Source organism: Peromyscus eremicus, chromosome 7, assembly GCF_949786415.1.
Source record: "Peromyscus eremicus chromosome 7, PerEre_H2_v1, whole genome shotgun sequence".
Classification (NCBI taxonomy): domain Eukaryota; kingdom Metazoa; phylum Chordata; class Mammalia; order Rodentia; family Cricetidae; genus Peromyscus; species Peromyscus eremicus.
Window position 1 is genome coordinate 53,137,957 of NC_081422.1, and position 24,307 is coordinate 53,162,263.

The 24,307-nt window shown below is 43.4% G+C and overlaps 1 protein-coding gene across 2 annotated transcripts in view; it reads right to left on the bottom strand.

Annotated features, from left to right (window-relative positions):
• Window positions 1–24,307, bottom strand: part of Rec114 (REC114 meiotic recombination protein) — a 108,652-nt gene that overhangs the window by 19,502 nt on the left and 64,843 nt on the right. For both annotated transcript variants that reach the window (XM_059268001.1, XM_059267999.1), the window contains one exon: window positions 2,121–2,204. In XM_059268001.1, the coding sequence (XP_059123984.1) occupies window positions 2,121–2,204 (84 nt within the window). The remainder of the gene's footprint in view (window positions 1–2,120; window positions 2,205–24,307) is intronic.

Consider the following 24,307-nt stretch of genomic DNA (forward strand, 5'->3'; position numbering starts at 1 on the left):
ATACCAAAAAAAGTCAATGAAATTATTCCTAATGATATTCTCCTCATAGACTGGAGCCTAGCATAACTGTCATCAGAGAAGCTCTATCCAGTAATTGATAAGAGCAGATGCAGAGACCCACAGCCAAACATGAGGCAGAGCTAGGGGAATACCACACAAGAGAGGGAGGAAGGACTGTAGGAGCCAGAGAGGTCAAGAACACCATAAGAACATGGCCCACAGAATCAACTAAGCAGAACTCATAGGGGCTCACAGAGACTGAAGTGACAATTAGGGAGCCTCTATGGGTCTGAGCTAGTCCTCTGCATATATGTTATGGTTGTGTAGCTTGGTGTTCTTGTGGGACTCCTAACTGTGTGAGTGGAGGTGTCTCTGAATCTTTTGCCTGCTCTTGGGACCCTTTTCCTCCTACTAGGCTGCCTCTTCTAGCCTTGATATGAGGGTTTGTGTCTAATCTTATTTAAATGTTATACCATGTTTGGTTATCCCTGTAAGGTCTGCTCTTTTCTGAAGGGAAACAGAGGAGAAGTAGATCTGGGAAAGAGGGGAGTAAGGGAGAGAGACTGGGAGGAGAGGAGGGAAGGGAAGCTACAGTTGGGATGTAATACACGAGAGAATAATAAATAATTTAAAAAATAAACTGACTTAGACAAAATCAAGAAGCTGGAAATATGTTGTGGATAAAGAATATCATTTATATAACAGCAAGCAAAAGACACACTTGTTGGAGATGGGCTGGATCTGCTGACCTCTCCATTGTGTCCCCTTGTGGTCCTGGATACCAGTTCTTATGGAGAGTTGTTACAGTAGTAAACACTACCTGTGAACTGCTCATGTAGGCCTTCTTGTTAATATATTGTAAAGGGTTAAATGTCAGGACTGTAGCCATCTTGAGATACGATGAGCATAAATGGCATCTGAGACCAACAACTGTACCGTGACAGGGAAGTATCTGTGGGTCCACTGTGACAAACTCCATACTATTGCAGTTTGTTGCCCACACTCAGGGCAGAAAGAACTGACAAGTTAGAGGTCACTGAAAATCCCTATTAGGTTCACAGACCCCCTGCTCTGTGAAGCTCTTTGGGGCCTGTGCTCCAGGCTAAGATCTGTCCACTAGATGCTCTTGAGCTCTCCTTTAATTCCTAAGGTTTGTGAGTTACTTAAAAATTTGCACCTTTCCCCTAAATTTCATTATCATATGCTCAGTGGATGTTAACAAACTGCTTTTCATGGTTATTTTTAAGGGGCATCATCTAGGTGATAAGTTTGCTTGTATCTTTCATGAGGATCGCCCTTCATGTTTAACACAGCTAGCAAACAAATAAAAAGAAATTTTAATTTTTAAAGATTTACTTGCATTATTTATTTATTGTATATGTGTGGGGGTGCCCACAGAGGTTAGAAGAGAGAATAAGATCCCCTGGAGCTGAGTTACAGGGGGCTATGATCTGTCCAAGGTGCCATCCCATGGGGGTCAGAGTGTAGCTTATGGGTGTGGATGCTCTCTGTTCATTGTATGGGTCCCACAGATTGAACACAGGCTATCAGGTGGGGCAGCAAGCACCTTTACCCACTAAGCCTTCTTACTGGCCAGGGACTTTTTTGTTTTTTGTTTTGAGACAGTGTTTTTCTACATAGCCCTGGCTGACTTGGAACTCACTATGTAGACCATACACACTGGCCTTGAAGTCACAGAGATCAGCCTGCCTCTGCTTCCTGAGTGCTGGGATTAAAGGTGTGCACCACCACACCCAGATCTTATATTTTAATATTACACTGAGAAAAAGTGAAAACACATATTCAATGGAACTGTCAAAAATACCCTTTTAAACATTTAACTAACCCAGACACACAGTGCCAACCCACCCGCTCCCAGTGCTCAGAGCAGAGAGGCTGCACAGCCCAGTGCCATACCGACCAGCCAGCCTGCACACCAGGGGCAGCCCCAGCTTGCTTTGGGTCTTGCTCAATGGGCAAACTTTTCTTCAACACATTATCTTCCCATCACTGGTCCCCCACCCAGAGGCTCCCCACCCCCACCCTGACAAACACACAGTAAGGGAAGAGTGGGGCATTCGTGTAAACATGGCTAGCCACACAGCTCTGTGTCATCTTGCCTTTATCGTTGTTCCAAACAGAAGACAGTCCATGCGTCTTACAATCTTCAACCAGCTCTTGCTGCCAATGAGCGAAAATCCTTCCTGAAACAGCAATTAGGAGGGTTAGCAACAGAAGCAGAGAGGGACACTGGAGATGGTGTTGCTGCCGCCTATGAACAAGTCGGTCCTCTTCTTAATTCACACCCATGGAAGCAATGCCACCAGACGCTGAGGTGAACACCTCGCCAGTGCCAGGTCCTGGCACTCATTTGAAAAATGGTTCTTAACGTCTTTGTATTAAAATGATACCGAAGTAGTAAACATCACATTCATTCTTGCTGTAAAACACATCTGTGTTTCCAGATCTGCCCAAATGACCTTCTGTTCCCAAGAAACAGGCTTTGTTATTCTCGTTTTTCAGTTTATCAGACCCACTGCTGGCAGCATGGTGAGATTCCTCATCAGAAGAACCTTGTTTTCCATTATTTGGTTTTTTGAGTATTAGTTCTTCTTTTACATCTGATAGAGGGAGAGAAAGGAAGAACCAGCAGAAAGGGCAACAGAGGGCGCACAAGTCTCAAAGAGTGCTGAGGGGGTCTAGTGCTGTCTGCAGAACAGACAGCAAGGACCCTGTGGCCTGCAGCTCCTAAGCTGCCTGCACGCTGCTGGGCTGCAGCCTGAGTTGAATGTGTTCAGCCTGATTGCCTGCCATGAGCAAAAACTCCTGTGGACAGTGTCTTCACCTGAGAAGGTCAAAAACTCAAAGGTCAAGGTAAACAAGAAAATGCCCTTGGCCGGTCCAGCCTCCCATTTGCTCTTTCTAAATCCCTAGTGATAAACTTTTTGACTTTCTTGGAAAGCTACCAATAGTTTCTTCTTCTTAAAGGAAAAAAAAAAAAAAAAAAGAACAAGAAGTCAAGCAAAGCATTTATGGTTTCTCCTTAAAATTTTCTCAGGCTGGCATGGTGGTACACACCTGAAATACTCAGAAGTACTGAGTCAGGATGATCGCCACAAAGTTTAAGGCCTGCTCAAGTTGTATAATGAGACCTGGTCTCAAAATAAAAACAAAACAAAAACTCTCAGATTAGTAAAAGGAAGTATGTAATTATGATACCCCAGAGAATAAGCTGTTGTTTCAGGCGGCAGGCTGTGGAGAAGGCATAGAGTACACATTAGTGCAGTGCTTATGGGGGGCAATTTGATAATACTGGTAATGCAAATGTGTTTATCCTTTAGCCTAACAGTCCAAGTGTTAAGGACGCATTTATAGGTCAGCCTGCACTCATCCTGACGTGATACATGGATAGGATAGACATTACTGCATTAAATCTGATTACATTTAATTAATTAATTAATTAATTAGACAGGAGGGAAAAGGTGGAGGGTGCCATCATGCAAGTGTGGAAGTAAGAGGACATTCCACAGGGATCAATCTTCTCCTTCCACCATGTGGGGCTGGGGATTGAACTCATGTTAGTTATTAGGCTTAATGACAGGCACCTTTACCCACTGATGTGGCTCATCAGCCCCTGCTGCAATTTAAAAAAGATTTTATGTGTATGAGTGCTTTGCCCACGTGCATATGATGCACATCACCTGCCTGCAGTGCCTGCACAGTCCACAAGAGGGCCCTGAATCCCCTGGAACAGGAACAGTAGGTTGTGAGGCTTGTGAGTGCTGGAGACCACACCAAGCTCCTGTCAGAGCTGGAAGCACTCCTAACTGCTGAGCCATCTCTCCAGGACTCTGCCTCACCTGCCTTTTTAAAAGGGAAGAACAACTCAAGTGCACATCAAAGACAGACTGATTAAGTTGTGGATGCTGTGCAAGGTCAGAACATACAGCTATAAAAAAAAAGAATGAACATTCCATCAGTGCTGTCCAGTAGGAAGGGAATTTGAACCACATATGTAACTTAAAAATTTCTAGTTATTATTTTAAAAAGATACCAGTAAAGTTAATTTTAATATTTCATATTTTGTTAATAACAATTTGATTTACTATATATTATATTTTATATAAATATAACCTAATAATTTATTTAACCTAATATATGAAAATATGTCAATATGCAGACAAAGTAAGCAGTGAAATTGTTTTTTAAAATGATTAAAATTGGCCTGTGAAATCAAGCATGTTTTACACTCACTGTAGGTACTATATACTTTTATTATTGGTGTGCCATGCAGAGGTCATAGGGCAACTGACAGGAGTGTTTCTCTGCCTCCACCCTTCAGGAGGGTCCCAGGGGTCAAACTCAGGTGGTCAGGCCTGTGCAGCAAGCACTGTCCTGCTGAGCCACATCACAGCCCCAAAGGAGGCTGCTATAATTTACTAGTTAATGTGAAATGTAGTCCTAGAAAAAAGTATAGTTTAATAAGAAAATATTTCATATCACGTCCATTTTAAAAAATATATATTAAAATGAAGTTATATTTGGAAGACGGGTTTTGTTGTTGTTGTTGTTGTTTTGCACTTCATATCCAGCCTGTCTGCCCCATAGGATGGAGAAGCCGACCTCTGGCCTATGCCTGACTCTCCCCCTCTTCCTCTCTTCACACTCACTGCTGTTATTCTGCTGAGCTTGGACAGAGTATCCCAGAGGCCCTTTGGCTGGAATGGCACTGGATTCCAAGGGGCCTGCAGTGCACATCTCTGGAAGGACAGCTGCACACAATGGTTTTCCTGCATTATTACTGTGCAGCTCATTTCCAGAGTCTAGTCACAGTGTGGTCCTTGATCCCCCAGATCACACCTAATGCTTGCCATGGTGGCTCATGTCTGTAATCCCATTACCTGGCAAGCTGGGGCAGAAGGATTGCCATAAGCTCAAAGCCAGCCTGATCTATACAGTGAAGTCCAGAGTGAGACCCAATCTAAAAAAATTAACAATAAAAAGTCTCCATAAGCCGGGCAGTGGTGGCGCACGCCTTTAATCCCAGCACTCGGGAGGCAGAGCCAGGCGGATCTCAGTGAGTTCGAGGCCAGCCTGGGCTACCAAGTGAGTTCCAGGAAAGGCGCAAAGCTACACAGAGAAACCCTGTCTCGAAAAAACCAAAAAAAAAAAAAAAAAAAGTCTCCATAAACAAAGAGGAAGCCATAAAGAGAGGTAGTAAAGGACCCGAAGACTGGTGCTACGTCCAGCTAAGTCCAAGGACGGCTACCTCACTGAACTGGTTTCTTCAATGGCTCAGATGCACCCCCACCCGCTTTCCAGGGTCTTGCTATGTAGCTCACACTGGCCTCTAACTTGGGGTCCTCCTGCCTCAGCCTCCCAAATGCTGAGATTACAGGCCTGCTTCTCCACACAGCTTCGGATGCCTCCTGGCTCCAACTTTAATGGCCAGTGTAAGCCAGTCGCTACCCAGGAGGATGTCATGGCAGGTAGGGTCACTGGTACTGAGCAAGATAAATCAGCTTTAAACCCATGCCAAGTGTGACTTCATAAGCTTTGAAGTGAGCAGGGCACTTCACTTTCATGAAGATGACAAAGCATTCCCACCTGCTACAAAGACCCTGAATCCGAGGGAAGCAGCAGAGGAAACTGTGGTTCCAAAAATAGCTCGATGACTAACTGCTGATAACCCTTTCAGTCCTAAGCTCTGGGTGCCAAGGGCTTCTGGATGAAGGGGAGCAGGCTCTCAGGTGCCAGGTGATATATTTAAAAAACGAGATCCTGCCTGAAGCTTCAGGGATGTGTTTCTCTACTCACTCTGGAAGCTCCGGGTTTATGAGGTTCAAATTATGCTGAAAATGGGAAATGTCCACAATAACAGAGTCTTTGCAGGATGCAACAATGTGAGGGAAGAAAAAGGAAGCAGAAGGAATTAGGGTCCTAAAAAATGTGCTCTTTCAACAGTTATAACCAATGATTATTTATTCAGTTAATAAAAAAGAGTAATGAGATGGGCAATAAAAACAATTTGTAACGGAGTCAGGATTAGATTTTAGTCTAAGACTTGCATGTGGATATTTCTACTTCATTAAAAAATGTTGTAACAGAGAAGAAACAATGGTCTAATTCCCAAGGGGCCACCCCACACTTCCCACAAAAATAAACATCATGTCTCAGACTGATGATCACATCCAAGCTGAGACGCCACACAGTAGACTCCTGGGTTTGGATGCTGTGGATGCTGTGCCTGGTACATACCAGAAACACAACCAGTTGGTCTCATGCTGAACCACAGGCAATTTAAAAGTAAGGCAAATAAACAGTAGACAGTGACCATTATGTAAGGCCCACTATGCGACACTGATTACACCAGTCATTCCTGTCAATTATCAGACCGGAGTCAAGAGGCTGGGTCATAAATACCTGCTGCAGGACATGCTGCACAGTTCACCCCATCAAAGCCACCTGCTATGACTCTGGGACGGGCCTCTAGGGTAACTGCAGGTTGAGCCAATCAGCTATTTCTCTGTGGCTCTCCACATGGCCCTGTGTCCACAGGCTTTCTTTCAAAGCACCTCACAGGGCTTTTATCCTTCCTAATAAAGCCTTGAGACACACCAGAGGTCCCTTGCACTGTGAGAGTTTTCCAGACTACAATCTTATTCCTTGTTTATTATTCCCAAATGAAACCTTTTGCTTAGATATCTATTTTTCTGCTTTCATTTTTTGAGACATGTCTCATCACACAATCCAGACTGCCCTAAAACTTACAACCCCCCTGCCTCCACCAGATTCATTTTTTTTTTTTTTTGTATCCTGTAATGTAAATTTTCAAACATGCATACAGGAGTAGAGACAAAGAGCACAATGAAGTGATCTTCCGGCTATGGCTGTCATCACACAGCCCATGTTACTTCATTCACACCCACTCAACAGCCACTCACTCCCTGGATCATTCTATTCTAAAGCTAAGATAGATATCCGTAAATATCCCAGGATGTATTTCTTCAAAGCTAAGGTCTCTTCTTAAAACATAACCACAAAACCAATCTTTAAAAATTAACAACTTTGCCAGGCGGTGGTGGCGCATCCCTTTAATCCCAGCACTTGGAAGGCAGAGATGGATGGATCTCTGTGAGTTCGAGGCCAGCCTGGTCTACAGAGCAAGTTCCAGGACAGCCAAGAATTGCTAAGGCTACACAAAGAAACCCTGTCTTGAAAAACCAAATCAAATCAAGTCAAAACAAAAACCTAAAGAAAACAAAAAACCAAACCAAACCAAACCAAAATATCAAACTAAACAAAACAAAACAAAAAACCAAAACCAAAACAAACCCCCAAACTCCTTCCTGCTATCAAATGCCTTTGACACTCCCACATTTCCCTGTCTTCTGGGGTTTTTCTGTATTCCTTAAGTTTTGAAAAGGTATCCATATATCATCCACACACTGTGACATGGGGCTGCTGTGTCCTTAGGTCTTGCAGACGTCTCCCTGTCTTTTCTCATCTTCCCTAGCGTTGAGTCACGAGGTCTCTAGATCCAAGGTTAACAGCCCTGTGTAGGGCGTGGGTCTTGCAGTCTCCAGGCCGCATGTGAACTCAGGCCTGTAGTGGGAAAGCAGCCACAGGCAAACAAGTATGGCTGCTATCTAACAACGTTTTACCACAGATACTAAAACCAGAATTGCACAGAATTTTTCACAGCTGTATGAAAATTTTCACAAGGCAGTATTCCTTTCTGAATGCTTTTTAACCATTCCAAAAAGATAAACTAGGGGCCGTATAACAATTTGATCCTTAGAATCCACATAAAAAGCTAGGCACAATGATACATTATAATTCTAGTCTGGTAAGGAGCAGACAAGTGGACCCTGGGCTGGCTGGCCAGCTAGTCTAGCCTAGTCAGCAAACCTAGGTCCCAATAAGAGACCCTGCCTCAGAAATAAAGTGTATGGACCCTAAGGGATGACAGTCAAGGCTGACCTCTGGCTTCTACCTGCAGACAGGTGCACCCCTACACACTAACACTCATCCACACACAAATACATGCACACTCAGACAAACAGAAAGCAAAGGCCACTCTGCCCACTGTTTGTTACTTCCCCAGACTCATCCTCACTAAACTGTTCTTGTACCTCCATGGATACTCTTCATATATATCCTGTCTCCTATAGTCCTCACAGATCAAGAAATCTGGTCAAATTCAGGCTTATCATCTTTCTTTGGATTTTGTTCCATCACTCTCCTACAGACACATCATGTCTCTGTCCTTGTGTGTGTGAATTAACAGTTACTATGAGCATTGCCATAATCATTAATTCATTAGAATTTGCAAAAAAAATTGGTATTTTTATTCCCTCTTCTCGTATGAACTTGAATATCTATGAAAAGGGACTTTCATCCCAGCATAGTGGTACACATTCATCATTCCAGCATTCAAGCAGGTAGAGGCAGGAGGGTTTCAGATTGAGGCCAGCCTAAGCTATGTGGTGAGACACTATCTCAAAAATCAAAATCAAACAAACAAAACCATAGAAGAAGAGACCAGAACTGTGAAGATAGTTCCATCAGTAAAGTGCTAGTATGAGGACCTGGGTTTGATCCCCAGCGCCATGGCGTGTTCGTAATCTCAAACGCATGCTCACATACATACATTTTCAGAGAATTCTTCATCTACAGTTTACAATCAACTCTTCTAGGTAATGACAGGAAAGGCAGGGTAAATGCTTGCTTTAGCTCTCATTTTTGTTGGATTTCAAAATAATGGTGTGGTTCCTTACTATTCTCCGAAGACAGTAAGGACTTCCACACTCTGAAAAATAATCTGACTATATTTGCTGTTTCAAACCACTGTAGTAACTATTGATGCTTCAGTGACCGGTCTGGTTAATAAGGACCTTTTCAGAAAAGCTGACTCCTGCATCCTGTGGGTGTGACTTGGGTGATCTCAGCGACCTCTGCTGCTTCCCGTAGGAGACAACACAATGCAGGTCTTGTTGCTGTCAATGATTTAACTCCATCCACTCACACCTGGAGAGTCGCAGGAATGCCAGGCCATCTCATTGTTGAAGACATTACCCATAACTCCTTCAGTGTGCAGTTTCACTGACTTGGTTTTAGAGAGGAAACTAGTAAAAATTAAAAAGCCATCATGCTATTTCTGCCCAAGAGGGACTAAGAGGGTCACAAATTCTACTCATCACGTACACACTGAGATGAAAACGAGTCAAGTAGGACTTCGGGACTTGAAGAAAGGGTAACCAGCAGACTGAGTGAGCCTATGATCACCTAAGCTTTGTGCTTGGAATCAGTTTCCAGACTGAAGCCAGGCATGCTGGTACACATCTGCAATCTCAACACTTGGGAGGAAGGAAGACCAGAGTTCAAGGTCATTCTTGGCTACTTATCACCTTCAAGGCCAGCCTAGGCTACATAAGATCCTGTCTCAAACACCTTTTTTAAAAAAGATGTATAGATTTTATTTTATGGATGTGAGTGTTTTGCCTGCATGTATTTATGAGCATCATGTGCTATGTCTGATGCCCAGAGGTCAAAAGAGGGTGTCAGATCCCCTGGAACTGGAGTTACTGATGGTTCTGAGCCACCATGTGGGTACTGGAAATCAAACCCAGGTCCTCTGAAAGAAAAAAAAGTGCCCTAAACTCCTTAGCCATCTCTCCAGCCAATCCCCCATCTTAAAAATCTTTGAAAATTAATAAGAAAAAATTCAGACTGGCAAAGAAAAGGGGAACCTGCTGAGTTTGTAGTCTTAATGAGTTAAGGAAAAAGCAGTGGGAAAAGGCTGCAGTGGCTGGAGCTGGTTACAGGATTGCTGGAAGAGCTTCCGAAGCCTGCCTCGGGTCCTGGAGCCTCTGGCTGACCTGCAGTCTAGGCACTGCAGATGCCACACCCACAAGAGCAACCTCACAGTGAGAAACAGTTGAGAGCCTTCCTGGAATGCAGAGGCTCTTCAGGACACAGCACACCTCAAAATGCTGCTGAATTAGCTGCAGGGTGAAGGCCACTCTACACCCACCCTAGAGAGAATCAAAACAAGTTTCCAAAAGGTCAAACTGGTAAGTACTTTAACTGCTTGCCTAAAACTCCCCAAATTTTTAAGGGGCACAAAAAACACTTTACAATGTAAGGATCATGTCTGATCAGAAATCACTGACAAATGAAATACTGGACAGCTTAACAGGCTAACAAGAATTATTTAAAGAGCCGGGCGGTGGTGGCGCACGCCTTTAATCCCAGCACTCGGGAGGCAGAGCCAGGCGGATCTCTGTGAGTTCGAGGCCAGCCTGGGCTACCAAGTGAGTCCCAGGAAAGGCGCAAAGCTACACAGAGAAACCCTGTCTCGAAAAACCAAAAAAAGAATTATTTAAAGAAAAATGTGTCAACAACAAACTGAAATTGCAGTGCTGATCCCATAGACAGGGAAGGATGTTTAAAAAGTTACATGTGCTCAAGCATTAAAAACAAACAAAACACGATCGTGCTTAAGAGGGAAACAAAATATAAGATCTAACATATATATGTGTACATATAGATATGTATTTTGCTGGCCTCCAACTTGGGAAGGGTTACTTCTGAGGGTAACAAATTATATTGATGGTGGAGGTGGAAGGCACCCGGATGACTTTCAGTATATGTAAATTAGGCCTCAATAATGAGAAACTGCTAACATCATCCCCAAATTAAAGGACAAGTATAAGGCCCTGAGTAAAGAAGCGGGTGGTATAGTGTGGGTGGTATAGACGTGACTGGGGAAGTGCAGGGCACCCCACATGGCTATAATGCAGGCTGAACAGGGAGACATAGTTTCTCAAAGAGTCCTTCCTATTATGCTAAAAGGTTTTAGAGCTCAAAATGATATCATTTTTCTATCTTCTGGCAATGTGATACAATAGTTTTTAAGTTTTAAATACTACGCTCGTTGGCCCAAATTTGTCTTCAAGATTACTTGTTCATCTCTACTAATAAATAGCAGGGCATACAGCAGATGAAGTACCGCCCTTCTCCCACATCAGAACTAGACCCAATGCTCCTGTGCTACAGCGGCACACAGAACGCACAGAGCCCATGCAGAAGCGAGTACTCAAATGCACTGGCCCAAAGGCTTCTTTTCACAGCAAAAATGAACATCTGCTGGTTCTGCCTACATAGTGAGTACTCTTCTTTATTTTTCTTTTGGAAATCAGCTGCTCCCGTTCAGAGGCTCCAGACAAGGCTGGTTTCTTACCTGCCCTTGCTCCAGAGGTAGACAGGTGCCTGTCAGCATATGGAACTGCTCCTGACCACTGTGTTGCATTTATGAGTAGGCATATAAGCTAGTAAATGTTGAGACCTTTGCTACAACTGTCAAGGAGAGGCTCTTACCATTGGGGTTGTTTGTTTGAAGGATAAATAAGCCTGCCATTGCTGGGACCCCTCAGGAGCAAGCCTTCCTTACAGGAAAGTAGAGCTGGGAGAATGTGACAGTGTGTGAGCCTCTGGGTCCACTGCATTGAAAATCACCCTGATTTCTGTACATTGCAATTTTGTGAGGCAGTAAGTCTTATTCGTTTACAAGAATGTAAGATGGGCCTGCGTTATTTGCAACCCAGAGTTTATAGCTTTAGAAGCACAATAGCCATGCTAACTTCCTTTCACTGCTCAAATATCCATCCAAATTTCCCTGCCCAATTGCCACAGCATTTTCAAAATTCCACATCTCCTCGTTTAACAATATAGCAATCATTATTATTTTTGAAATCTTACTTAATGCCGCAGTAGCAGCATAGCTGACCACTTGCCCTTCCTTCTCCCAGCACTTCGGTGATTCCTTTGCTACCTTACCCAGTGTCCCGTCTTCACCACACCTCAGGCTCAGTCACGATTTAAATAGCAGATCTCCAGCACAGAGCTTTCTAAGACCCTTAAAGACGCCTGAGGCTAACAGCAAAGAACCATAGGACAGTCATCCTGCTTGAGTGGCTCAGAGAGACCTCCAGCTCCAACCACCTATGGCCAGAGCTGTGGTCACCACACACACCTGCTTCCAGCGCTGGCTCTTTTCTGAATTCCTAACTTGGGAGGATGAGGGAGGGAGGCCACCTTCAGAAGGCTGAAGAGACCAGAAACCTTCCATCTCTCCTACCTCGGACTTATCTCTGAGTTGCTGCTTTTTCCTCGTACACAGCTCCTCCATCAAGCCCTTTTCCCCCATGCTGACACTGCCATCTTCTTTCTTGATTTACTAAAATGGCCTTCCCCATCTTCCATAGGCCTCTTATGTTCTCTTGTCCATCCCTACACAACTTCAAGAAATAATGTTTCTATCAAAAATGTAACAGGCTGTCACTCACTGGCTTCGAATCTGTCAATAGTTTCCTATTTTTCTTGATAAAAATAAAATCTCTGTACGACCTGCAAGGGAATACACAGGAAGAATGAGGTAGATGAACACTGTACACCTGACTCATAAACAGGAGATGTAGAGATCATAAACTTCCATGAAGTCCCAGGAGCCTTCTAACCCTGATGCCTCTTAAGACAAGGAAGGGCCAAGGTCACAGAACAACATGTCTAGTGCTGTTCTCAGCTCCCAGGAAGGAATGAGAATCTAAGGGGTAGTCTCATAAAACACCAGGGTGTTGGCTGTCAGCATCTTCCAGCACATTCCCTGAATACAACTTTGCGGGTATTGAGCTCTCTGCCTGCACATTCTCTAATGTTCGTGTGCTGATCTTAGCTTACTTTCTCTCTGGTGTAAGCCTGAGAGCATTCTTACCTCCTGGAGAGACCTTTCCCTATCTTGGCTTTCATTTTTATGGTTTAGCACTCCCAGGGAAATCTAGTTTTGCTCCAAACTTCTAAGATCATGAAAGTCCATGGTGGGTTGTTTTTAGGCTAACTGTGGGTGTCTATCTAAAGCCCTTGGAGACACTCAGAACACTAATAATCAGAATGCTAATTCTGTTGATAGCTTAAAGCTATAGAAAGTGGTCTTTATGTTCAATTCCTTCTTAATAAAATGGACTAGGGGAGGAGGCTGGGCAGATAGCCCAGTCAGTAAGTTCTTGCTGGGCAAACAAGAAGATCTGAATTCAGGTCCCTGGTACCAAACAAACAAACAAACAAACAGTAAGGTGTGGCAGCATGCAACTGTAATCCTAGCACCAGGAAATAAAGACAGGAGGATCCCTAGGACTTGCTGGCTACATAGACAATCATCAGGTTCAGTGAGAGACCCTGTGTCCAAAAAGCAAGGTGGAGAACAGTTGAGAAAGACACCCAACATCAACCTGTGGCCTTCACATATACACATGTCCAGCTCATATATATACATATACATATACATGGACATGCACATATATACAAAACAAACAAAAAGCATTATGGGAAAATAAAAGTAGATATTATGTGCTCTCAATAGCATTTCGTATTCATGAAAAGTTGCCCACACTTAGCTCAGTGGCTGGGCGTCTTGGACAGGTTTCTATTGCTGTGCTAAAACACCATGGCCAAAAGCAACTTGGGGAGGAAATGATTTATTTCATCTTACAGTTTGTAGCCCATCATCCAGGGAAGGCAGGGAATTAGAGGCATGAACTGAGGCAGACACCAGGGAGGAATGCTGCTTACTGGGTTGCTGCTCTCGGCTTGCTCAGCCTGCTTTCTTATAGCACTGAAGACCACCAGTGAGCTGGGCCCTCCCATATCAATAATCAATCAAGAAAGGCACCATACAGGCTTGCCACAGGCCAGCATGGTGGGGGCATTTTCTCAATTGAGGTTCCCTCTTCCAAAATGATTCTAGCTTTGCCAAGCTGACAAAACTAGCTAGCACACTGGGTATGCCACAGGCATTTCCTTCTCACGGTTCTGAGGGCCGAGACACCTGGAATTAGGAGCAGGCAGGCTATGTGAAGGACTAGTAAAGGTTACTTCTTGGCTGGTGGAGCCATCCATTCCTTGTGCTCACCTGGTCTTTCTTGGTGCATGCTTGAGATAGTAAAGAGTTCTCTCTCTTCCTACAAAGCCACTAACTTCACTAGGGACTTCCTTTCATGACATCATCCATACCCAATCACGTCCCAAGGCCTGACTTCCAAATACCATCACACTGGGGGCTTAGAGCTTCAATATATGGTGGGACCTGGTTCAGCTCATGCCATTTCTTAAAATTCAACTGCCAATATACTTTGAGCAACTGTAACTTTAGCAACTCAGTAAAAACACAGCTCTATGTTTGTTGAAATGTGGAAACATTATTAAAGTTAAAACTATAATCATAAGAACTTGTTTCAAAAAAGAAACTCAAGACCCAACTCTAATATAATACAAGTTGTTTTAATGTATTAGTGTATTTTTAAAATAATCTGGCCACCTCCAAACCCACATGCCCCCATCACACAGGGGTGCTATAAGCTCAGCCACAGCAAGAGACCCTGTCCCCTCCTGCTCTGGACCCCAGCATGCAGCCCCTGGATCTCAGGAGCTCTAGGTGCTCCACCCTGGACCCCAGCCCACTCTGTGTAGATGCTGCAGCCCTGGACCTAGAATAAAACCAGTAGGAAACCCACCCCCACTCCTCCACTGAGGCTCCTGCCCCTTGACACTACCCCCAGAATCTCCCCAAAACACCTGTCCCAGAATGTGGCACTGTCTTCAAAATCTGGGACATAAACTCACATCAAAAGACAATCGACATTCTAACTCAATATGTCCAGGTCTCATAGCAAAAATACAAACAGTATGATAAAACAAGACAATATATCCCCCGCCAAAATCACCAATCCCATAGGAATGCTTCTCAAGGAGAAAACTTAGACAAAACTCAAGACACACAATTCAAAAGAACAATTGTAAACATGCTCAATTCATTCAAAGCATTCAAAGAGGGCACAGACACGGGGATTTTAAAAGGACAGGAATAAAATGACTAAGGGCCAAGAAAATTAGAACAAACAGCTGAATGAGGTAATTAGGACAATTCAGAAATTTTAAATCAAATCCAATACAGAGATAGAAAGACTAGAGAAAATGCAAACTGAAATGAACCGAGGAGGGGAGGACTCAGCAAGTCTACTGAAAAGTTCAAGGAAGAGCGACACCAACAGAACAGAGTGTGTGGAAGGCAGAGTATCCAGGCCTGAAGACAGGGTATAGGAACTCAAAGAAAATGATCACTTAAATTCGTCAACAAAATATGCAAGAACTTGGCAGTACCATGAAAAAGCCAACCTATGAATTATAGGCATAGAAGAAGGAAAGAATTCCAGGCAAAAGGCATAGTTAATATTTTGAATAAAAATCATGAGAGAAAATTTCTCAAATCTACAGGAAGAGATACTCATTTAGGTAGGAAAGGCCCACAGATCACCAAATAGACAGGACCAGAAAACAAATCAACAATATATTATAGTTAAAATACTAAAAACACAGACTAAAGAAGGGGTACTGAAAGTTGTTGGGGAGAAGTGCCAAGTCACATGTAAAGACAGACTCATCAGAATAACAGCTGATAATTTAATGGAAACTTTTAAAGCCAGAAGGACCTGGAAAGAAGTATTCCAAGTTCTAAAAGATCACAACTACTAGCCAGACCATTATACCCAGCAAAACTACTCATTAAAATTGAAGCAGAAATAATGCCAGGTATAATGGCACAAGTCTTTGATCCCAGTGCTCAGGAGGCACAGGCTGGCAGAACTCTGTGAGTTCGATACCAGCCTAGTCTACATACTGAGTTGCTGGTCATCCAGGTCTACATGTTGAAACTCTATGGGGAACCAAGGAAGCTCTGAGTAAATGTGTATTATTAATATGGGCAAGGCCATGTCAATGACCCAATGCCTCAGACCAAAGGAAATGGCAAAGCTGTCCCCCAGGGTGAGGCTCAAGAGGCATGGTGTCTTAGTTCTTTTCTATTGCTGTAACAAAACATCATGACCAAGACAACTTATAGAAGAAAGTATTTAATATTGGGCTTAGAGTCCATGAAGGTGGAACAAAGGCATGGCGTCAGGAATTGCTGGGAGCTCACGTCTTAATCTGTAAGTATGAAGTATACAGAAAGAGAATTCAAATTGGCACAAGTCTTTTGAAACCTCAAAGCCTGCCCCCAGTGACATACATACTTCTTCCAGCAAGGCCACATCTCCTAATCCTCCCTAAAGGGCTACCAACTGGAGACCAAGTTTTCAGACCTATGAACCTATGGGAGCCATTCTCATTCACACATCACAGATGGCAAACTTTCCTCTGGTTCGAATTTGAATGTTAAGTGTATACAAACACTAGCAACCACGCTGCCTCCTCCCAGATGACTGAAACCTGAGACTGCTCCCCTATAGAGACCGCCTATCAAGACTAGCATAATAAAAGTATTGAGGTTCCCGGGTTTTGTTGAGTAGTTGATACTGCTCCATCAGAGCCAGAACAGCCCCGGCAATCCCAGCGTTTCTGTATGTGTGTCTGTCCTTCCTTCATGCCCTCACCACCACAGGCAGGTTTCCAGGACCAAGCAGTGCAGGTCATGACGAGACCCTATCTCAGAACAAACAAAACAACAACAAAGAAGCTGAAAGAGAAACAAAGACTTGCCGTGATAAAAATAGACTAAGTTCATACGACCACTACATATATCCTCTACAGAGGGTATTGGAAGAATTAAAAAAAAATTTTTTAAATATATTACATCCCAACTGCAATTTCTACTTCCTCCATTCCTCCCGGTCCCTCCCCCACCGCCCCTCTTCCCCAGATCAACTCCTGTTTCCTACAAACAAATAAACAAAAAGCAGGTCTCCAAGGGATACCCACAGAGCATGGCCTAACAATAAGACTGGACACAAACCCTCATATCATGGCTGGATGTGGAAACCCAGAAGTATAGGAACCAGGTGCTCCCCCAGCCTGCCTTCAGCCACTCCAAGCTAGCAGCCACACCATCACCAGCCACCAAAATTGACATATTTAAAAAGTCCCTGTCATCACAGCCGACTCTCTGTCTCTCTTTTGTCTGTTTCTCTTGTCCCCGCTCAGAGGGGGCCTTTCAACCCCCTTCCAATAAATCTCTCTTGTGAGATCTGTTGTGTGGTGTGATTTCTGTGGCATTTCTTGGCCTGGATCTGCCAAGGTACTCTTCTGCTGCTAAGCCGGAACAGTAGGAGGAACAAGAACACCAAGCTACACAACCATAACATATATGCATGCCGTGGACCTTGATGAGACCCATAGAGGGTGTGATTGTCACTTCAGTCTGTGAGCCCCTATGAGCCCCTGCTTAGTTGATTCTATGGGCCATGTTCTCCTGGTGTCCTTGATCCCTCTGGCTCCTGCAATCCTTCCTCCCTATCTTCCGGCTCTGCCTAGTATTTGGCTGTGGGTCTCTGCATCTGCTCCCATCAGTTGCTGGAAGACACCTTTCTGATGATAAATGGGCTAGGTACTGATCTATGAGTATAGCAGAATATCATTAGGAATCATTTCACTGACTTTTTTTTTTTTTTTTTTTTTTTTTTGCCAGTGCTGTTTTGATCTATCCTGGGTCTCTGGGCTTTCCTGCCTCTGGAGAGGGAAAAAGAATAGATTTTTCAGGTGTACTGGGGGCAGGTGGGTATGGGAATGAGAGGGATCAGTCAGGGTGGAGGGGGTGGGGAGAAGGAGGGAGAGAGTACTAGTAGAGTTGATTGGAATTGGGGGGTACTTGGGGGACAGTGTAGAAACCTAGTGCAGTTGAAACTCCCTGGAATCTACAAGAGTGACCCTAGAAAAGTCTATTAATGGGGGATATGGAGCCCGACCTGGCCATCTTCTATAACCAGGCAAGGCTTCTAGCAGAGAGACAGGGACACCAACCCAGCCACAAAACCTTTGACCTACAATCTATCCTGCCTGCAAGACGTGCTGGGACAATGGTGGCACAGAACCTGTGGGAGTGGCCGACCCATGACTAGTCCAACTTGAGGCCCATGCCATGGGAGGGAGCCTAAGCCTGACACTGCCTGGATGGCCAGGAAGAAATTCTTCAGACTAAAGAGAAAGATAAATATAACCAAGAGGCCACATGCAAAAATAAACAATGCTGGGACAGTTAATCAAAAAAGATCTAAGAAAAACACCACAACATTAACATAGTAAGAATAGATTTCTTTACATTTTTATTTCTGTGTGTGTGTGTGTGTGTGTGTGTGTGTGTGTGTGTGTGTGTGTGTGTGTGTGATGCACACATGCCACAGCATGCATGTAGAGGCTAAGCGACCATTTGTGGAGTTGGTTTTTGCCTTCCATTACATGGGTCCTGGGAACCAAACTCAGGTTTCCAGGCTTTTCCACACGTGTCCCCATTTACTGAACCATATCACTGACCCAATGCATTTTTTTTTTTTTTTTTTGAGACAGGGTTTCTTTGTGTTACAGCTCTGGCTGTCCTGGAACTCATTTTGTAGACCAGGCTGGCCTTGAACTCACAGAGAGCCACCTTTCACCTGCCTCGCCTCCAGAGTGCTGGGATTAAAGGTGTGCATCATGACTGCCTGGCATATTTTTTACCTTAATGTTTTTATTGATTATTTGAAAATTTCACATAAGAATCCCAATCCCATTTACTTCCCAGTCCTCCCATGTCCACTGCCCAGTTATGACCACCCCCCAAACAACAGAAATAAAAAAGGGTGAAAAAAAAACCAAGCCCACTTTGTGTTGCCCATATAGTTACTGGAGCATGGTCAAGCTCCCAGTGGGCAGCCCCTCAAAGAAAAATGAGTCTTTCTGTTAATTTCTGCTGTGGCAGCAGCCTGCCTGGGCCAAGGCAGTTAAGTTACGGATTCACCCGTCCCCTCGTGCCTTCCCTCCATCAGCTGCGCAACATGTGCACCCCTGAAAAGTGTGTGCCAGGCACGGCTCGCTCTCTTGCCTCTCTTCTTCCTCATCTCTCCCCTGTTCTGTCTCCCACTCTGACACGGCCTTTCGCTCTTTCTCTCTCCCCCTTCTCCGTCCTCCAATAAACCTCTTGCACACCTCTGTTGTGAATGGCGCGTTTGCTTAGTGGCACACCCTGGCAGGGCCCACCAAAAGGTACCCACTTTGCCTTTCTTTTTTATCATTACACCCTCCTCTACCTCACCCCTAGCAGAGGCCACCAACTGTGAAAAGAGATACTTCAGCATCCTTATCACATCTGTTTAAGAGTTCTCTTCAAATGCTTCCTGTCTGTTTCTTTTGCGGGGTAGGGTGGGGAAAGGTTGTCACTGAAGCCTCCAGTGTCTCTCATCCTCAACTGTGAGTCTGCAGCCATGGATACCACTGTAGAGGAAGCTTCCCTGCCCTTTACAGTCAGCGGCAGCATGGATCATGGACTTCACATGGTTTCTGGCTACAGCATGGCCATGGCATCGCTGGCTGTAGTTTGACACCCCTACTCCCCTGCATCCGACTCTGTTCAGCCGTCTTCCCTTCCAACTTTGGGAGTCCACTTTTTAAAAGTATCTTCCCACAGACTTGCCCTTCTCTGCCATGCTTCAGGTTTTCATCTTCCAATACACATCTTTAAATAGTAACTCTGAATATTAATTTTCCTAGTTCTCCAACTAAAAAGACAGAGTAGCAGATCGGATTAGTAAACAGGACCTGTCTTTATGCTGCCTCCAAGAACTATATTTCATCATCATAGATAGATACCACCTCAGGACAGAAGGATGGGGAAGGGTATTCCGAGCAAATCAAACTCGGAAACAAGCAGGCCTGGGTATTCTAATGCCTGAGGAAATCGACTTCAGAATAAAACTCATCCGAAGAGATCCTGAAAAAGGTCACTTCATACTCATTAAAAAAACAGCAGCCATCAAGAGGATATTATAATTCTAAACAATTATGAACCAAACACAGCTACCCTCAATTTCATAAAACAAATACTGTTAGATATAAAGTCACAGATTAACTCCAACACAGAGAACAGTAGATTTCAATACTCCATTCTTACAATACACAGGTCATCTGATCAAAAAAAAAAAAAAAACAAAAAAAAAAAAACAAACCCCAGAGAAACATTAGAATTAAATGAAATGATAAAGCAAATAAATCTATCAGAAATCTATGGAATATTCCACACAAAGATTAAAGAATACACATAATTTTCAGCAGGTTATGGAATCTTCTCCATAATGGATAATGTGTTAGGACACAAAGCAAGCCTCAGCAAATTTAGGGAAGTCAAAATAACATCCTATGTGAACACAACTGAATAAAGCTAGATACTAAACCAAGAGACACTACAGGAAGTCCATAAACTCTTAGAGATTAACAATGAATTCATTGAACAATGAATAGGTCACTAAAGAAATTAAGGAAATAAAAAAGAATCCCTAGAATTTGAATTAAAATAAAAACACAACATACCAAAATTTATAGGCTACGAGTAAGTAGCTCTGAGAGGAAAGTTCATAGCACTAAGTGCCTACATTAAAAAAAAAAATTAATGATGCACCTTAAGGTCATGAAAAATTAACAACAAATCAATCCCAAAACAGTAAATAGGGAGAATTAATTAAGACCAAAACAGAAATTAATGAACTAAAAATAGAGAAAAAAACAATACAAAGAATTTCTGAAACAAAGAGTTTTTTTTTTTAAATAAGAGAGACTGACAAACTTTAAGCCAAATTAACCAAAGGGAAAGAAAATGCAAATAAATAAAACCAGAGATGAAAAAGGAGACATTACAACAAATATCAATGAAATTCAGAAAAGCATAGGAACCATACCTTAAAAACCTATATTTCATGAAATTGGGGAAAAAAATCTAAAAGAAATGGATGCAGTTTTAGATGCATATGACCTAACAAAATTAAACAAAGACAAAATAATTTAAACAGATTTATAACCAGCAATAGATAACCAGAATGAAGCAGTAATAAAAAGTCTACTAAAAAACAAGCCCAGGGCTACTTGAATCTGCTACAGAGTTCTACCAGACCTTTGAAGAACTAACACCATCTACTAAATTATTTCCTAAAATAAGAAGGAATACTTTCAGACAATACTATACTAACACCACAACTAGAAAAAGATAATGATTAAATAAAAATTAGACAACCCTGTCTCGAAAAACCAAAAAAAAAAAAAAATTAGACTGATCTCCTTTATTAACATAGATAAAAAAAATGGTCAATAAAATACTTGCAAACTGAATTTAAGATTATAGCAAAAAGATCATTCACCATGACCAAAATGCTGCATCTAGAGATGCAGCAATGGTTTACAATATGTAATTAAATGCAATCCATTGCATAAATGAAGCCAAAGACAGTAATCACATTATCTCAACAGATACAGAAAGGGGTTTGACGAAATCTAACACCCCTTCATGATAAAAGTCATGGAGAGGCAGGGAAGGAGGAAGCTCACCTTCACATAATAAAGGCTATAGACAGCAAGCCTGTAGCCAACATGATGTAGGCAGAGCAGACTCAAAGCACCCCACTAAGATCAGGAACAAGGCAGTGCTTAAAGTCTTGGTGAGACCAACAGAACAAGATGGAAATCAAAAAGACACAAATAGAAAAAAATCATTGCCAATGTATTCCTATCTGCAGATGATACTATTTTATACACAAGACCCTAAAGACTCCACCAAAATCTCCTTGAAAGTAGCAAGATACACAAAATCAACTCACAAATCAGCAGTCTTCCCATATACCAATGATAAACAAAATTGAAAAAAAATCAGGGAAAAAATTCTTTTTTATAATTCTGAAGAGAAGAAAGAGGAAGAACAACAAGAAGAAAAGAGAACAGACAAACGCCAGCCTTGAAATAAAGCAAAGACAAGAAAGATCTCTACAGTAAAAACTTTAAAGCATCAAAGAAATAGAAAAGGACACCAGAAGATGCTGAGACCTTCCATGTTCACAGACAGAAAGAATTAATACTGTGGCATGCCACCCTACTAAATGCAATCTACATCAATGCAACCCCAATCCAAATTCCAGGGCCATTCTTCACAGATATAGAAAAATCAGTCTTAAAATTTCCATGGAAGTGCAAAGGACAAGAGTAGCCAAAGCTGTTGTGAACTAAAAGAACACTGCAGGAGGCAGCACCGTCCCTGATTCAGGTTGTCCTGTAGAGCCACAGTCATACCAACAGCAGATTACAGGCACAAACGCAGTACCACAGGTTAACGGAGCAGGATAGATGTGGGCCCACATACGAGTCCACACAACTACAGGCTACCTGGTTTTGACAAGGATGCCAAACACACACACTGGAGAAGAGACAGCAAGAATGTGACAGTTGGGGGCTCAACACCAAACAAGACATTTTATACCACCCTCTCTGAGCTCGGGGGACACTGCAGACGACGGGCAGTGAGTACAGAGAAGTCTGAAGAGGAGACTTGGGCAGGGTGAAGGGCCCCAAGACGCCGTTCTCTAGATGCACACAAGCAGGGCAGTCGTGAGCTGAACTGCAGGTACCTGTGGTGGACCCGCCAAGACTTGCCCTGTCGTGGAGGGGTGAGGGGGCTCATGAGGCCCTACCCTTTACTACAGAACTGCTGGTTACAGATTCTGGGAGAAGGCAGCCACTGGCTTAGGTTGTGGATTCACTACTACGCCCACGAGTCTCCAAAGGACAGCTCGAGGGTCACACAGGTGGCCCTTGTTACACTCAAGGGGCCACAAAACTAAAACTAACAGATGTAAGTACGATAAAGAGACTCAGGAGAAATGGACAGGGCTACGAGGGAGATGAGAGGTGAAGGAGAGTGTTCGGTTTGCATTACACATGTGTAAAACTGTCAGAGAGCAAATTTAAGTAATAAAAATAGCTGAGAGTTAAAAAAAACTTTTTAAAAATAAAAAAGAATCTGACAGAGGAAATGCTGGTAGCCTGGTAGCTCCCATCCAAGCCCCAGCCCACCCCGAGATAGGATCCTGTCAGGTAGCCCAGGCTAGCCTTGAACTCAACAGTTTCTCAAGTTCTGAGATTACAAGTATGCACTACCTTGCCCAAACACAGAAATAAAGAGAGAAGGGATGGGGGTGAGATGAAGGAAGGAAGGGGAAAGAGAGAGAGAAGGGGGGTGAGATGAAGGGAGGAAGGGGGGGAGAGAGAAGGGGGTGAGATGAAGGGAGGGAAGGGGGGAGAGAGAGAGAAGGGGGTGAGATGAAGGGAGGGAAGGGGGGGGAGAGAGAGAGAAGGGGGTGAGATGAAGGGAGGGAAGGGGGGAGAGAGAGAGAAGGGGGTGAGATGAAGGGAGGGAAGGGGGGAGAGAGAGAGAAGGGGGTGAGATGAAGGGAGGGAAGGGGAGAGAGAGAAGGGGGTGAGATGAAGGGAGGGGGGAGAGAGAGAGAAGGGGGTGAGATGAAGGGAGGAAGGGGAGAGAGAGAAGGGGGTGAGATGAAGGAAAGAAGGGGGGAGAGAGAGAAGGGAGTGAGATGAAGGGAGGGGGGAGAGAGAGAGAAGGGGTGAGATGAAGGGAGGGATGAAGGGAGGGGAAAATGGTGAGTTTTAGTCACTGGTACTCAGATTTATTCTAACTACAGGAAATAGGCATCCTTTTCTGTTTTCACATTTTAAAGACTTTCCTCCTAGCTGCTCTATTTTATAATTATAATTACACTGTACTTATACTCTCAATTCTGCTCTCTTCCCTGAAATTACAGTAGAGCCTTTTCCATGCACTATGTATTTGTAAGAATTTCCATTGTTAATGTCTACCGTGGACCCAACAGCTTTTAGAAACCCTCCCTCTGCAAAGGGGACAACTATGGGCACCTCTCTTTTACTCCTACTATGAAGAACACTGTGATGAACACTGTTAGGTGAACCTTTTTTTTTTTTTTTTTTTTTTTTTTGCACTACTGGGGAGTGAACCTAAGGCCTTGCATCTTCCAGGCAAGTACATTACCAATAAAGTTCTACTCTCAGCCCATGCTTTGTTTTGTTTTGAATAGACTTTAAATTATCTTCATGTCATTTTAAGAAGCAAAATTGGGTCAAAGGTTAACAGCTGTGTACTGGTAGGGAGGTCTTGATAAATACTGGCACACGATGACATGTGTCAGAGAGAAACCACACACTATGCCACCAGAACAAAAGGGCACAATGGTGCCAGCACTCGCCTATCGATGCTGTATGCTAAAATTCAGTTTCTCCATATTAGATGAATGAAAAGATTTATTCTATTTGCTCATCAACAAGCAATCTTTTGTGGGCCAGACACAGTAGCGAGCTTAGAAAACATAACAGAAGGCACAATCTCTGACTTCAGAGTGCTTGTAGTTTTGATTCTGAGGGAGGAGAAAACAAGCAA